Here is a 16,281-nt window from a genome sequence, read left to right as displayed (position 1 = left end):
GGGCTGGGCGGGCGTGCAGCGGCGGGAGGGTCCAGCAGACGGGGGTCCGCGCGCTCCCGCCCTGGCCTCCGCGCACAGCCCGCGCGGCCGCGTGCGGACCCTAGGGGGCGCCAGCGGGCGTGCGGAGACCCCCGCGGTCTTCTCTCGGACCTGCGATCCGGAGGAGGCTCGAAGCCCGACGCAGCCCGCATAACCCTCCGGAGGTGGCGCACCCTGACCAGGCCCAGTCCCCCGTCTGAAACGCTGCTGTCGTCCGGCCCCGTCTCCCATCCCCTCCCTCTGTTTCACCGCAGGCTCTTCAGGCCCCACACGCTCTCCCAAGGAAGCCGCCCGCCCCTCGGGTCGGCTCCGCAGTGGTCCTTCTACAACACGTGCCTGCTTGTGTCACACGCTGTCCACAGTGCCCACTGCTGCCCACGGGAGTAAGCTGGCCCTCAGCATTCCGAGCTTAGATAAAGCGCGGAGGCTTGGTGACGGCAAAGAGCCAAGGTCGGCCGGGAAGAACAGAGGCTCAAAAAGAAAGGACTAGATCCTGGGAGTTCTCCAGGCAATACCAGCTAGCCACCGGTACCTTATCAGGCAGGTAACTGAGCAGGGTGGCTACCATTTAAGTGGGCTCCCAGCTTTTCTCTTTATAGAGGCTGGAAAACAAAACTCTCAAATTCCTAGCTTCTGTGGCTAGAGCTGGCCTGCGAAATGAAGGTTGGAATTTCCGAGGAGGGCGTCCTTCTTAAATAGAAAGTGAGGACACTCTGGAAGGCTTATGCTTTTATTTCCCACCACCACCCCCCAAACACCTTTTGTTTTGTTTTGTTTTGTTTTGTTTTGCCCGGAATGGGGATGTGATGCTTTGGGACAAAGCAGCCATTGTGTGACTTGTGAGATCAAAGGAACCCATTAAGGACTGTGGGGTGAGAAAAAGGCAGTGGATCATCATTTGACTCTCAAGTACTCCCAACCTCATCATTAGCCATTCCTCTCATCCTGCAATCTACCGTCCAAGAACCAAATATCTTTTTTCTTTTTTTTTAGATTTTATTTATTTATTTGACAGAGAGCACAGAGAGCACAAGCAGGGGGAGCGGCAGGCAGAGAGAGAGGGAGAAGCAGGCTCCCCCTGAGCAGGGAGCCCCTACGTGGGGCTTGATCCCAGGACCCTGGGATCATGACCTGAGTCAAAGGCAGACGCTTAACCCTAACCCACTGAGCCATCCAGGCGTCCCAAGAACCAAATATCTTATGCATATCTTATTTTCCCTAGAATTCTCAGTCCTCCATTCTGAAAATTACTGCTGATATCTGTTGAAATACTGCATGCTTCAACTTCAAGACAGGATCAGCAGCATTGTGGGGTGAGATCTCACATAGCAAAGGGGTCAGGAGGCCTGCGCTTAGTTCTGGCTCTGTCATTAACTGGGTCCGTGACCTGGAGCGAGTCAAATAAGTGTTCTCATCTATAAAATGGGAGTACTGGACATGATTTGATTTTCCAGCTTTGTTCAATGACTCTCTGAGGCCAACCATGAAATCTTAACAGTGACAAGGAAAAGCCATAGACAATTGATAGTGCAAACCCCAACAAAAGTTTACAGCAGAGAAATCAAGAAGCAGCCCCCACTAGTAAGGACACTTACAATGCCACAGCAGTTTGTATAGGGATGGTGGGGACAATGGTGGTGGTAGTGAGGGGAAGGACTGCAGCCCCTGCTATATCAGTATCAGAGGCTGTCTTTTCTACGTATTCAAGAACCCAAATGATGGATTAAAGTCCAATATCTGTTACCACTTCAGTGGGTTATGCTAAATGTTTTTGATATACTAAGCTAGGTATCTAGAGTCAGCATTCTTGGAGAATTCAGATGATGGGACTATTTGTACAGAAATGCTGTTATTAAGTGCTTAAAGAGTACATTGAACCATTCGTTCTAGATGTCACTGCCCAGGACCGTGTGCTAAGCCATTAAACACACGTGTCCAGCTTAAACTGCAGGTTCCATTATGGGTCGACTTGATCCTGACAGCTGCTGCTCAGGGGATTGGCCGGGCAGCTGCCTTGGTAAGTTATTATCTGTTGTTATTTGCTTACTAACTTTTGAGGTATTGAATTATGTGGACAAATCCCATGGTTGTTTAATTCTGCTCTACTTTTTTTCCCCTTTTTTAAATTTTGTGCTTCTGTTGTCTTAAGTTACAAAAAGAAAAGTCGCTATCCCTCACCCTGGGCAGATGAAGGAATGAACACCTCACATGTTTATTATATGACATTACTTGATAACCTCTGACTCTGAGAGACTGACTTCTCTGCCTCAGTTTCTCTGCACTATATTTACTGCAGGGGCCCTACAGGAATGCATAGTTTTCTGGAATTACATCAGTTCAGGTATAGGACTCTAGAGTTACAAGACTATCAGGTTACCTTTACCTTCTAATTTATATCGACTTCTTGCACATTATAACCCCCCACCTGAGCTAATTAATGCACTTAAAGTATAGTAGTAGGATATGATTTGACATTTATGAAAACAGTAATATACTTAGGAGAAAATGTGTTGGAATAACCCATTTCCTCTTATTATTTGGAATATAATAAGAAATGGAAAATAATAAGAACTTGCTCAGAAATGAAATACAGGCCATCACATCACAGAATAGTATTTTGAGAGGTGCCAGTAACAGAGTCCTAGTTTTTAAAAACATGATTTTATCTGATAATGCTTAAGGGGACAAAGTCAAATGACAAGCACAATGTATGTCATGTTGTTTTAATTAATGATAAAAATAATAACCACGGGAAAGGTGAAGTGAGAGTAGAAAGCTTGAAATTCCACCTGTTTTCTAGGGAAGACAATGAAAATAAGATAAAGGGGGAAAGGCTAATTGACTTTCCACTCATGAGAATGGAATCAAATCAAATAAACAATGGATTTACTTATACATTGTGTCTCCCAGGCTTTTGCAAGAAAAGGTGCCAAAGTCATCGCCACAGATATCAATGAGTCCAAACTTCAGGAACTGGAAGAGTACCCCGGTAAGCAAGTCGGCAGTGTGAACTTGAGATTCAGGTGCTGAAAGAAAATTCCTTAGCTGCTCAATTCCGCTGGCCTTCTCTTTAGAGCCGGATTCTCTGATAGGAAATCTATATTGTGCAAACCTACAGACAAAAATCTATATATTTAAATGTATAAACAACATTTTAAGATGGATACCTAAAATATTTATGCAACATGTTGAAGGATTCAGTACTCAGTTACAAAATTACCTGTGGAAATTTAACAGTTGTTAACTTTTTGTTTTTAAGTAAGCTCTAGTCCAACATGGAGCTTGAACTCAGGATCCCAAGGTCAAGAGTTGCAAGCTCTCCAGCTGAGCCAGTCAAGTACCCCTGTTACGGTTACCTTTTAAAGATGACTTTCCCCTTGAGTGCCTCTCTGTGAGGGAAACACTGTCTAGTAGAAACGTGATGTGAGTCACATGTGTAATTGTCACTTTTTTAGTGGCTGCCTTTAAAAAGTAAAAGGACACAGGTGACATTAATTTTGATAATATATTTACTTAATTCAGTATATCTAAAATATTATAATTTTAACATACACAGTATAAAAAATTACTAATGGAATATTTTACATTTTTTATGCCAAATCTTTGAAACGCATGTGTATTTTATACTTACAGCACATTTCGGCTCAGACTAGCTGCATTTCAAATGCTCAGTAGCCACATGTGGCTAGTGGCTACCATATTGGAGACAGCTCAGCCTTAAAATCACATGTCATGATCAGAAACTGTAGGAGATTAACTTGTTTGGGTGCATACTGCCCCTCACTGCACCACACCGAACCTAATTCCAACATCAGAGGGCTTCCATTGGCATTACTCAGAAAGAAATCAGGACATAGAACTCATTTGAAAGTTAACTGTTTTGGCAAAAAAGAACTGGTTTGTGATCAAACACAACTCAGTTCACTGAACTAGTTAATGGCAGAATTAGACCGTGTTGAGTTATCATTTCAACAAGTCGAAGGGGAGCTGCTCTCCTAGAAAAGCACAAAGCAAAGGAAATTCTTCTGAAACTCAATTTTAGTCTTCCCTTTCTTCATTTATAATCTTTCTTTTCTATATCCAAAAGGGAAGAATAAAATAAACCATATGTTTTTAAAAATCATAAAAATGACTGTTTCTTTCATTAAAGCATATTTGTTGGTTTAGGGTTTTTTGGGTTTTTTTGTTTTTTTGGGTTTTATTTCAGTAGCTAGTACAGCGTGTCTTTCTCAGACCCCACGCTAGATCTCTCATGGTTAGTGTTTTCGTCTCTTCTTCCGGCCTCTCGTTTCTCTTTGCAATTCAGTCCAGAAATAAGGGATGGTACCCGTGACCAACAAGTAAATAAAAGAATTGGCATAAAAGTAAAGGGCACAAATAGAAACAATCTCTTATCCCACTGCCCCTGCCCTTCCCCCTCAGACAGAATTCACAGTGATTCAACCTCTGGGGAGAGGAAGGGCTGGAATGGACCCACTTGCAGGTATTACTGCCGGCTTACTGAGAGGCAGCTGAGACAGAGCTCGAGATGGGGAGGACTTTAAGATTTTTACTAATGAGATTCTTGAGATCCCTAAGACCCTACTAATGGCCAACCATCCTATGAAGCCTAAGTGGACAAATATTACAATCTTCACACTTCAGAACAGCTAAATCTTCAAGGCTAAACATTTTTTATGAGTAGAGGTAAATCCTGTCCTTTGTTTTATTTCTCAGGTATTCAAATTCGGACCCTTGATGTCACAAAGAAGAAACAAATTGACCAGTTTGCCAGTGAAATTGAGAGACTTGATGTTCTCTTCAATGTTGCTGGGTAATTCATACTTTTTAATTTCACTGTCCTTACAGAAAGTTTTCTATGACTTTTATTTAATAACTTTTGATAATGAGACAAAATTACTCATCATGAACCAAAATATGTTTCTTAGGAAATACAGCTAGAGTTTAGACAGAATTTTTATTCCAAGATTCAGCAAGTGAGAAAGCCACAGAAGTAGACATGGGCTTGAGTCCTAAGGGGAATTATGGTCTCCTCAAGAGAGCTGGTATTAATCCAAACCGGTTTATCTTCTTAAGGCTGGTAACGGCTCACACCAACGGACTGGTATGGATGCCCCACTAAGACTTATAAAATAAAATGAAAAACCATTTTCCAGTAGACATCTTTCAAACAAAGTCTATTTACCAGAAACCAAGTACTCGGCCTGTTGAAATGCAGGTATTCCCAGTTCTTTGGCACAACATTCTACCCTGTCCTCTACCCCTCCCAAGCTCAGGGTTTCTTACTGGGACCGTGAGCCCCACCCAGCAAAAGGAGTTTCCGTGTTGCACTTCTGCACAGAGCGCCAAGAGAATGGCTTAACTGACCTTGTGAGGGTGGGTACGGAACAGCCAGACCACGTGCGCATGAGGAGAGGCTGGAAGTGGAGCAGCCACGCAGAGGACAGGCAGGGCTGGCGCTTTCCCTGCGCAGGTGTAGCAGGGGAGGTGAGCAAACGGGCGTTTACACAGGAAGTGCGTGACACTCCACTTTCCTATGTAGCATTATACTTGTACTGCTGCACTGATAGAGAAATTCCAGAGCCTTCTAGTACCTGTTTGTTCTTCTTCCTACTCATGTCCCAGCAGACACACAAAGTCCGTCTATAGTTTGTCGTATGTTACGTTGTGTGGAAAGTAAATTAAAGCAACGATTTATGACAAGCTATTTTATAAACTGCTCCTCCCTTATATGAGAATATACTGAGAGCCATGACCAAAAAAAAAAAAAAAAAATCAGTTAGGAAGATCAGTTTTTGAACATCAGCGTAGAGCATGTGGTCCTTCCTGCCACATGAAGGGCGAGCAGCTTACTTACGAGTGTGACTTAACAAGGAGTGAAGGTTGCTTGAAGAGTTTTCTTTTGTTGTGCTTCCTTTGCTCACATAGTAATACTCACAGTACTCACATGCATAGACCTGCATGACAGCGACACCACTTTGCTGCCCTGAGATGTGAAGTACTGGTTTCCTTGCTCTTTGACGTTATTTCCCTTTGGAAACACGAACTCTGTGCCACTAGAGGGCACTGTTGCTCCTGCAATGGGAGTGAGGGCGGGCATCCGAGCCTCACGTGTTTGTGCTGTGTCCTGCGCAGTGGCTGTCGCCCCAAACCTTTACCTTTCTCTTTTAAAAGAGGGATGTTGTTTTCAAATAAATTTATTTAGCTTACATTTTAACATTTACTAGTATTACAAATTGTTAAGATCTTTGTAAGGAAAGGGTCAGTGGTCTAAGTCAATGTATGACAATAAAAAATGGTAAGGAAATGGAATACAGATCTTGAATGATCATTTTTCCCACTGATCATTCGCTCTTCCAGTTTTGTCCATCACGGAACCATCCTGGACTGCGAGGAGAAAGACTGGAACTTCTCCATGAATCTCAACGTCCGCAGCATGTACTTGATGATCAAGGCATTTCTTCCTAAAGTAAGGACCACCTCCACTGGATAAGTAGGTCTCCACACCGGGCATCCAAAAAGGGTCCTCACGTGTGCCGAAGAGTGACGGTAGCTAACATAATGACTCACCTGTGCTGAACATTTATATCAAGGCATTTAATATAAATTAACTCATTTAACCTTCCAGTTAAGAAATAGTCAAGAAATATGAAGCACTTTCTATTTGCAGGTCTCCATTCTAGGTGCAGAAGACACAGAACACTAAACAAAGTCCCTTCTATAAGAGAGATCCCATTTTTGAGGAGTGAGACAAGATAATGGGTAATGAGACATATAACTTGGGGAGTGATTAGAAGTACTATGAAGACAAAGAAACTGGGACATCAGTAAAGTCCAGGAGGGCCTCACTGAGAAGCTGGAATTTTCATGGAGCTCCAAGTGAAAGCAGGGAGCTTACCATTCCGGTATCTAAGGATGAGGGTCCCAGAGAAAAGGACAGCAAGGAGGCATGCAGGGCCAGAAGAATGTGATGTTTATCACATCCACCATACAGAGGGTAAAACTGGGAGGTGAAATAACCTGCCCAAGGCCACATAACTAGCAGGTGGTTAGAGCAGGATCTGAACCCTGGAAGTTGGGCCCCTTCTTGAATTTCAGTGTCTAGGCACGTGCTGTCAAGATGGACGTACCGCCATTACTTTTCTGTTCCCTGAGTATCCTCCCTGTGTTCAGCTGAGCCACAGAGGTGCCAGGGAGGTGAGAGACAGTGTATGCTAAAGAGAGAGCACTCCTCCTGAGTCTGCTAGCCTTGAATTCCACAGCTTTCACACACCTCATCAATGTTTTTCATTTTATTTTACAAACAAGCTTTAAATGCCTTTTGATATAAAGTGCACACTAGGTGTTCTGGGGGGAGGGGAGTGTAAACATGAAAAACATTGAGTTCAAATGAACTTACAAGCCAATAGTAAGCAGACAGCACAAGCTCAGACAATGAAAGGGGTTGACTGAGTACAGAACCAGCTCAGGCCAAGGTTGACAGCTGAACCCTAGTGAAATCCGGAGGAGCCATTCTTCTCTTCCATCCCAGCTGGATTAGATGACAGACAATCCGAATGCTGCCAATCCAGCACAGAGAAGAGCTTTTTAATGGCAAGGCAGGGCTGATGCTTTGCTCTGAACATTCAATCTAATGTCAGGAAGGATCCAGATGAACATTAAAAGGAAGATTAGGAAAAACTAACTTAGAAACAAAGGAATTTGTTTTAATCTGCTTGTTTAGCACCAACAAAGGATCTCTCAGTGGGTCCATGGGATGTTGAACTAGCAAATTTTTTAAATATAAATCACATTTTTTCCTGCTTATTTGGAGTTCATGAGAATCTATGTTATTTGGAACTTGGATTATTTTTTAAAGACTGATCCTAGGATATGGGAGAGAAGCAGAGGCTATGGTAAAAGGGGAAAGCTTAGGTCACAGCGGGTAAGCTATCACACATGCATAACCAGCCTACTTCATGTCTGGAATGCTTTACAAATATGAGTGAAGGCAGCAGGGGTGGGGTATGGTCCAGTGCAGCTGAAATTTAAACTTGTCAGTAAGTATTAACTTTTGAAATATCGAACACTAATTTGCAAATTAGAGAGTTTACCTATGATTTAAAGCATCTTAACAACAATCCACATGAGCCAGTAACACCCATTTGTAAAAAATCCCGAGCGATATTAATGACTGGGATGGGCAGTCAGAAGGAGTCGATGCCGCTTATGAAAGTGACAGTAACCAACCGGACCCCAGCTTTCGGACTGTGGCATCACAGCCTGAACTCTGCCCCTCCTTCACCATGTACCATGGAAGATGGCACTTGCACTCTACTCTATTTAAAACAAAGGTGAGAAATTACACAATCCCTTCCAGCCCTAATTGTCTGGGATCCTCTGGGTTCATTAATTATGATGCACATTTCCATTTTAGAATTTTCCAGGGGAAGCCAGGATTTGGAGTCCAGGCAGATCTGAAAAGTCAGGTGGTCAGAACACAGAAACACTTTTGGAAATTTTTGTTCATGGGTAGACATACTGAAAACCATTCCAAAACTGGAATATGAGACAAAAGGCAAAGAACAAGCTGAAGATACTGTAAGAAGAGGTCAGTGCAAAATCCAAAGTCAGGGAAGTCTCGGCTATGTGGAGGTTTCCCCCCTTTGCTGTACCTTCGAAGATTCTCTAGCACATACAGGTGCTTTGGCAAGTATTTGTTGAATGAATAAATCAGTCTAGGTTGTCAGTCCAGATAGAGGTCAAACATGGAATCACCAAAGACCCAAGAAACCGAGGTCTGCCAATTTAGGAGCTGAGCTCAGTGGGGACAGAAGAGCTGGGTAAGGGTAGGACTAACTAGATATACAGCCCGAGGGAATTTTCAGAGCTCTTTCCAGCCTCTGCCTGAGTTTCTGGGACCCTACAGAGGAACACTATGTACGAGGCACTTCACTTTATACTCGCGAAGTCGTATTTGCCAGAGAGGCCTGTTGCATGGCGAGCCAGGCAGAGCCTGCACACTCTACCAGCAGGCACTGAGCTGGCGTTGAGGAGACCGCGTGGAGGGAGGCGAGGACGGGGCTCTAGAACCAGCAGACAGACCTGGTTGAATGCACGGCACGAGTGTTAGGGGGCAGCACTAGCATCTCCGAGGTGACTATATTCTAAAGTTTTGTCTGCGGAATTGCTGCGTTTCAGAAGATCAGAGACTGCGCTTACTTCCTAGTTCATCTTTATACATTCAGTTGGGGTAAATGTATTCTATGGGTATTAAAAATGGGTTACATGTGACAATGATAGCTCAATAAAAATGGAAAAAATAAGTAAAAATGGGTTATTTGCAAAGTTAGATAGGAAGGAAAAATGTTAAGGCTTTGTTTTCAAGCCTTGACTAAGTTTCCTGGTCTTTTTCACGAGGACCCATTTCATTACGGTCCTCTTTATCGCATAGACAAACAAGTTGGGTTCAATATTTTCACCCCTGCTGCTGTCCTTGACTTGGTTGGGTCGCCTCAGCCTCCCCTTGCACCCTTTAATCCATCCAACACAATGCCTTAGGTTGTTTTAGACTCTCTGCTCTTGGGTGCAGATAGTAACTAAGTATCAAAACAGAAAGGAGGGGAATTCTATAGGGAGACCTATCATCTTGGCGGCCTCATCCCTGGAAGTCACTCACCGCCATTCCTGCACCTCTCTGTCTGAAAGCTGCTAGAGCAACTCACCCCAGCAGAAGTGACTTCTCTCTCTACACTGACTGTTGAGACACTTCCTTTCTGGAAACTTTTTACTTGACTTTCATGGCACAGCATGTCCTGCTTTTCCTTCCTCTGTTCTCTGATGGTGGTCTTCCACTTCCTCTCAGCAGTTGTTTTAACTCTTTACCACTCTCCGTGTGCACTGTCCCCTCCTTCTTTGTGGTCATCCCCCGAGCCTCTGATTTCAATGAGAAGGTAGTGCCCATCGGGCAGGAATGCTGTCCAGCTGTTGCTTCTTTCCCCTGAGCATTCACGGGTCCCCATGCCCCTGGACCTACATGCCCTGGAAAACACACATACGTGTTATACTTAAGTGTAAGTTCATCTGAAAACATTCTTAATTCATAGCAACTTTTTCATTCATTGCATTATTCCTTTAGGTCTGGGGCAGGGCCCAGCAATCTGCACTTTAAACCAGCATCTCAGGGCGCCTGGGTGGTGCAGTCAGTTAAACGTCTGACTCTTGATTTCAGCTCGGGTCATGATCTCAGGGTTGTGGGATCAAGTTCTATGTAGGGCTCTGCGCTCAGCAGGGAGTCTGCTTAAGATTCTCTGCCTCTGGGGGCGCCTGGGTGGCACAGCGGTTAAGCGTCTGCCTTCGGCTCAGGGCGTGATCCCGGCGTTGTGGGATTGATCCCCATGTCAGGTTCCTCCGCTATGAGCCTGCTTCTTCCTTTCCCACTCCCCCTGCTTGTGTTCCCTCTCTCGCTGGCTGTCTCTATCTCTGTCAAATAAATAAATAAAATCTTTAAAAAAAAAAAAAGATTCTCTGCCTCTGCCCACTCACGCTCTCTCTAAATTAATTAATTAAGAAACTAGCACCTCAAGAGATTTTGATTCATCACAGTGTATGGACCACCTATTATGTACCGTGTTATTTTGTTTATTTTGGCTTTTATTTCCCTTGCTTCAGGAGACATATCTAGAAAGAAGTTGCTATAGCCAATGTCAAAGAAATTACTATGTGTGTTCTCTTCTAGGATTTTTATGGTTTCAGGTCTCATATTTAGCTCTTTAATCCATTTTGAATTTATTTTTGTATATGGTGTAAGTAAGTAGTCCAATTCTATTCTTTTGCATGTAGCTGTCCAGTTTTCACAACACTTTTGTTGAACAGGCTGTCTTTTTCCCATTACATATTCTTTCCTGCTATGTAGACGATGAATTGACCATATATTTGTGGGTTTATTTCTGGATTTCTATTCTGTTCTATTGATCTATGTGTCTATTTTTGTGCTAGTATCATACTGTTTTGATCACTACAGATTTGTAATATAACTTGAAGTCTGGAATGGTGATGCCTCCAGCTTTGCTGTTCTTTTCGCAGACTGCTTTGGCTATTTGGGGTCTTTTGTGGTTCCATATATATTTTAGGGTTGTTTTTATGGTTCTGCGAAAATTGCTTTTGGTAATTTGATAGTGATTACATTAAATGTGTAGACTGTCATTGTTGTATAGATATTTTAACAATATTTTTTCTTCCAATCCATGAGCATGAAATGGAAAAACCCATCTCTTTGTGTCATCTTCAGTTTCCTTCATCGGTGTTTTATAGGTTTCAGAATACAGGCCTTTTACCTTTTTGGTTAGCTTTATTCTTAAGTATCTTATTACTTTGGTACAACTGTAAATGGGATTGTTTGCTTAATTTCTCTTTCTGCTGTTTCATTATTGGTATGTAGAAATGAAACAGATTTCTGTACATTGATTTTGTATCCTGAGACTTTACTGAATTTGTTTTTCAGTTCTAGCAGTTTTGGGTGGAGTTTTACAGGTTTTTTATAGTATCATGACATTTGCAAATAGTGAAAGTTTTACTTCTTCCTTGCCAATTTGAATGTCTTTTCTTTCTTTTTGTTGTCTGATTGCCGTAGCTAGGATTTCCAGTACTATGTTGAATAAAAGTGGTAAAAGTGGACATTCTTGTCTTCCTGACCTTAGGGGAAAAGCTCTCAATTTTTCCCCATTAAGGATGATATTGGCTGTGGGTTTACGTATACAGTCTTTTTTTTTTCCAAGTCTGTACAAATTTATTTCATTTATAAATATTTGCAATAAACAACTGTAAGTGAAAATTGAAGATTCCATTTATAATATTGTCAAAAAATAAAATATTTAGAAGCAAATTTAATGAAAAAATGAGGAGAACCTCTACACAGAAAACAATAAGATAGTACTGAGAGAAATTAAAGCAGACCTAAGTAAATGGAGAGAAATACCATGTTTGTGGATTGGAAGACTCAATATTGTTAAATGTCAATTCTCCCTGAATTAATCTATGGAATAAAATCTTAATTTTCATCTCAGGAGGGTTTTATGTCATAGGAATTGACAAACTTATTTTGAAATTTATATGAAAAAGGAAAGAATCTAGAGTAGTTAAAATAATCTTGAAAGAGAACAGTTCTACCTGACTCTAGACTTTTATAAAAATACAGTGATCAAGATGGTGAAATTTTGGCATAAGTATAGACAAATAAAAAGAACAGAACATAGTCCAGAAATAGATACATATTTATATAGTAATCTGATTTTTTCAAGACATCAAAGCAATTAAAAGAGGGAATGCGAAGTTTTATTTACAGATGGTACCGGAACAATTGTATGTCCATATGGAAAGAAATGAATCTTCACTCCTACTTCAAGCCGTAAACAAAAATTAATTCACAGTGGATCACAGACATAAAAATAAAACACTATTAGAAAAAAATGTAGGTTAATATTTTTTGAATTAGTGGTTGTGGTGGATGGTATGATGTGTCCTCCCAAAATTCATATATTTTTTTACTTATAATAATATTTTGTATTATGTTAGTCACCATACAGTACATCCCTGGTTTTTGATGTAAAGTTCCATGATTCATTAGTTGTGTATAACACCCAGTGCACCCATGCAATACATGCTCTCCTTACCACCCATCACCAGCCTATCCCATTCCTCCACCCCCTCCCCCCTAAAGCCCTCAGTTTGTTTCCCAGAGTCCATAGTCTCTCATGCTTCATTCCTCCTTCTGATTACCCCCCTTCTTTATCCCTTTCTTCCCCTACTGATCTTCCTAGTTCTTATGTTCCATAGATGAGAGAAATCATATGATAATTGTCTTTCTTTGCTTGACTTATTTCACTTAGCCTTATCTCCTGCAGTGCCGTCCATGTTGCAGCAAATGTTGAGAACTCGTTCTTTCTGATAGCTGAGTAATATTCCATTGTATATATGGACCACATCTTCTTAATCCAGTCATCTGTTGAAGGGCACCTCCTTGAGGTGGGGCCCGGGGCTGCACACCTACCCATGGTTAATCTAGAAAAAAAACTGAACAGTCGAGGAGATGAATACCATGAAGTCACATGATCAACTTTCCTTCTAGAAATAAAAATTGCTCTCATTATTAATTCTCCTCCTCTTTCTGTCCCAGAAAAGGGTTTGGAAGGTCCTGGGAGGGGGTTTGGGAGTAGATTCTTGGCAGAACTGGCAAAGGCAGTTTGAGCAGACGAGCCTGGAACTGGTAGATCAAAAAACAGAAGCCAGTAGATGGAAGGCAGACTTTCCCCCAAAGTCCCCAAGTATAAGTTATTGAGTTTGAGAAGTTCTTTGTAGATCTTGGATACCAGTCTTTTATCTGTAGTGTCATTTGCAAATATATTCTCCCATTCCGTGGGCTGCCTCTTAGTTTTTTTGACTGTTTCCTTGGCTGTGCAGAAGCTTTTTATCTTGATGAAGTCCCACAAGTTCATTTTTTCTTTTTTATACAGTCTTAATTATGTTGAGGTATGTTCCCTCTAAACCTATTTTGTTGAGGATTTTTATCATGAATGAATGTTGTCCTTTGTCAAATGCTTTTTCTTCATCTGTTGAAATGATCATGTGGTTTTTTATTTTTTCTCCTAATGATGTGATGTATAACATTGATAGATTTGTGAATATTGAACCATCCTCACAACCCAGGAATAAATCCTACTTGATTGATTTTTTTAAGGTATTGTCGGGTTTGGTTTTCTAATATTTTGTTAAGCATTTTTGCATCTATGTTCATCAGAGACATGGGTCAGTAGTTCCCTTTTTTAGTGATGTCTTCAACTGGTTTTGGTATCAGAGTAATCCTGGTCTCATAAGATGAATTTAGAAGTTTTCTTTCCTTTTTTATTTCTTGGAATAGTTTGAGAAGAGTAGGTATTAACTCTTTTTTAAATGTTTCTTAGGGTTCTCATGTGAAGCCATCTTGTCCTGGACTTTTGTTTGTGGGGAGGTTTTTGATTACTGATTCGATTTCTTTGCTGGTTATGGGTTAGGGTTAAAATAACTAGCACTTATCAAAAATACAAATAAAATAGCCTAATGCTTTAAAAAAAAATCTCCAAGTAGGTTTTGCAATTGGCAATCACTTGAACAACTTTGTGATAAAAGATCTGGGACAAAGATAATTTCTTCCGATATTTCATGAAAGCTGTTCTTCAATGGTAAAATGTTACCATAAGTCCATGTTGGTCATTCACTGTAAACTGCTGCAAACAAAAGCCTTTGCTAAATAAAAGGAACACTAGAACAACAAAGAATGTTGTAAGAAGTTTGAATTTCTTGTGAGAGTTTAAAAACTGTAGCTCTTTAAATTCATTTATTTCTAAAGCCATATCCTTTACTGTTTAATTTTGTGGTTTAAATTGCCTGTCAAACCATAAGAAAATAGAGCCCAGATCCAGAGCTGAGTAAACCAGTTTTACTTTCACATGCAATTATAGTTTTTTAATCTTTTTCACCAGTTCATTTCCAATATCTTTTTATTTTATCACTTGTAATCAATTCTCCACAATTTACTATACAAATGTTATCAAATGCCTTCCATTTATTTTAAAGATCTGGATTCTGATGAAATAAGACTATACAATCAATGTAGATAGCATCTTTCATGCACTCCCAGATCCCTGGCTGTAAATCACGATATGACAGTATCTATCTGGAGGCTGAATCATCCTAACTAGTCCACTTTGTTTACTACCAGATGCAAAATCATCATAAATCATATTCCTTTCTCCTTTTTTTCCCCCACTTCATATCTTAAGGAAAACATACTCATTTTCCAAACTCATCATTTCTAGCAGTGTTCATTTTCAACCTTAATTTCCTGGCCAACTGTATTCTTTCAGATGCCTTTTTTGGAGGTGGTATTTGTCTGAATAAACTACAGAAGAAATTTTTTGAGAGCTCTTCTCATCTGCTATATAACCTCTGAGAAAAGCTTAATATATCCTTATATATTCTTTAGTTCCAAATCTCTTCCTATGAGCTTAAAAATCATATCAAGGTAATTTTAGATCACTGAAACTGTGACTCTGTGCCATGCACCTTAGCTCTGTCCTATTTTGGCTGACAGTGATGGTGTTATATTAATTTTCAGTGCCCAGAAATAAAAGTGACATACTTAAAAAATTTTAAATATATCTTTTACAGTTTTCCAAAAACCACAATTTGAAAAGTTCACTTCTGGAAAAATTATTTAAAATTTTTATTATAAAAACAAATTTCTAATACAATTAGTACAGAAGCTTCATGTCCCATGGTTTGGGAAAATCCTTTTAGCAAAGTGCTTTTATTAATAGACTATTTTGATTAATAGGAGGAACACATACACATTTCGTTTCTTGGGTGCTATGGCCTTGGATGGTAGAGAAGTAATAATTAGGAGATGGTTTTCAAATCTTCCAGTGCAATGTCCTTTCTTTTTTCCACATAATTTTGAATGTTAGTGTCAGAGACAGGACTCTAGGGTCAATTAGGAGAACTGAACCTCCCCATATTAGTACGTAATACCCAATTCCCCTCTTTCCTGCAGTGGTATCACATTGGCTGTGAGACTATTTGTATCCTTGAATCCTAGGTCATAGATAACAGCAAAATGAATGGCGGCCCAGAGCCAGGCAGTAGGGAACACAACTTGGAGGAACAATAGCCAAGAAAGGAACTGAAGAATGTTGACTCACAAATCTCCTCACTTTCCAAAATATACAACAGAAGAGAAAATAAATACTTGGACTCTAATGGGGTGCCTAAGAGAAACCTGGTAGGCCCCCGCTATAGCACAGGACTTGAACTATAGTGGGGTACCTAAGAGGAATCTCTTAGGAACCCTGCTATAGAGCAGGACGTGAACTATAATGGGGTGCTTAAGAGAAAATGAGCCTAATTACCACCACGTGGGCAGTAAGGGGGAGTCACATGGGCAAAAGGGGCAGGTCACGTGCCTGTGAAGCGCGTCTCACCTGCGGGTCACATGGGCCCCACGGGCAGGTCACGTGGGCGTCCCAAGCCAGTCACTTGCCCGGCAGGGACGTGGCTTTTCCAGTCACGTTCAGGTCACGTGGGCGGCCTGGGATGGTCACATGGACACCAGGAGTGGGTCACGTGCTCGCCCAACCGGAAGTCTCATAGCGAGCGCCCTCTAGTGCCGGGAGAGGTAATGAGCCTAATTAGCACTATGTGGGGCCCAGCCGCGGGTCATGTGGGTGCCAG

General features: G+C 41.3%; 1 protein-coding gene across 5 annotated transcripts in view; it reads left to right on the top strand.

The window, feature by feature from the left end:
* The first annotated feature begins 280 nt into the window (after window positions 1–280).
* The window catches only part of LOC103661822 (3-hydroxybutyrate dehydrogenase type 2-like), a 32,175-nt gene continuing 16,174 nt past the window's right edge, over window positions 281–16,281 (top strand). For 3 of the 5 annotated variants that reach the window (XM_040626199.1, XM_040626202.1, XM_040626201.1), the window contains exons 1-6: window positions 282–583; window positions 1,262–1,352; window positions 1,930–2,056; window positions 2,950–3,028; window positions 4,756–4,852; window positions 6,400–6,508. In XM_040626199.1, the coding sequence (XP_040482133.1) occupies window positions 1,315–1,352; window positions 1,930–2,056; window positions 2,950–3,028; window positions 4,756–4,852; window positions 6,400–6,508 (450 nt within the window). In that variant the 5' untranslated portion in view covers window positions 282–583; window positions 1,262–1,314. Of the gene's footprint in view, window positions 584–1,261; window positions 1,353–1,929; window positions 2,057–2,949; window positions 3,029–4,755; window positions 4,853–6,399; window positions 6,509–16,281 lie in introns of all 5 variants that reach the window. The other 2 variants (XM_040626200.1, XM_040626198.1) reach the window with 1 other exon arrangement.

This window comes from Ursus maritimus, unplaced genomic scaffold (assembly GCF_017311325.1).
Source record: "Ursus maritimus isolate PB19 unplaced genomic scaffold, ASM1731132v1 scaffold_11, whole genome shotgun sequence".
Classification (NCBI taxonomy): Eukaryota; Metazoa; Chordata; class Mammalia; order Carnivora; family Ursidae; genus Ursus; species Ursus maritimus.
This window is presented reverse-complemented; position numbering and strand designations above follow the sequence as displayed.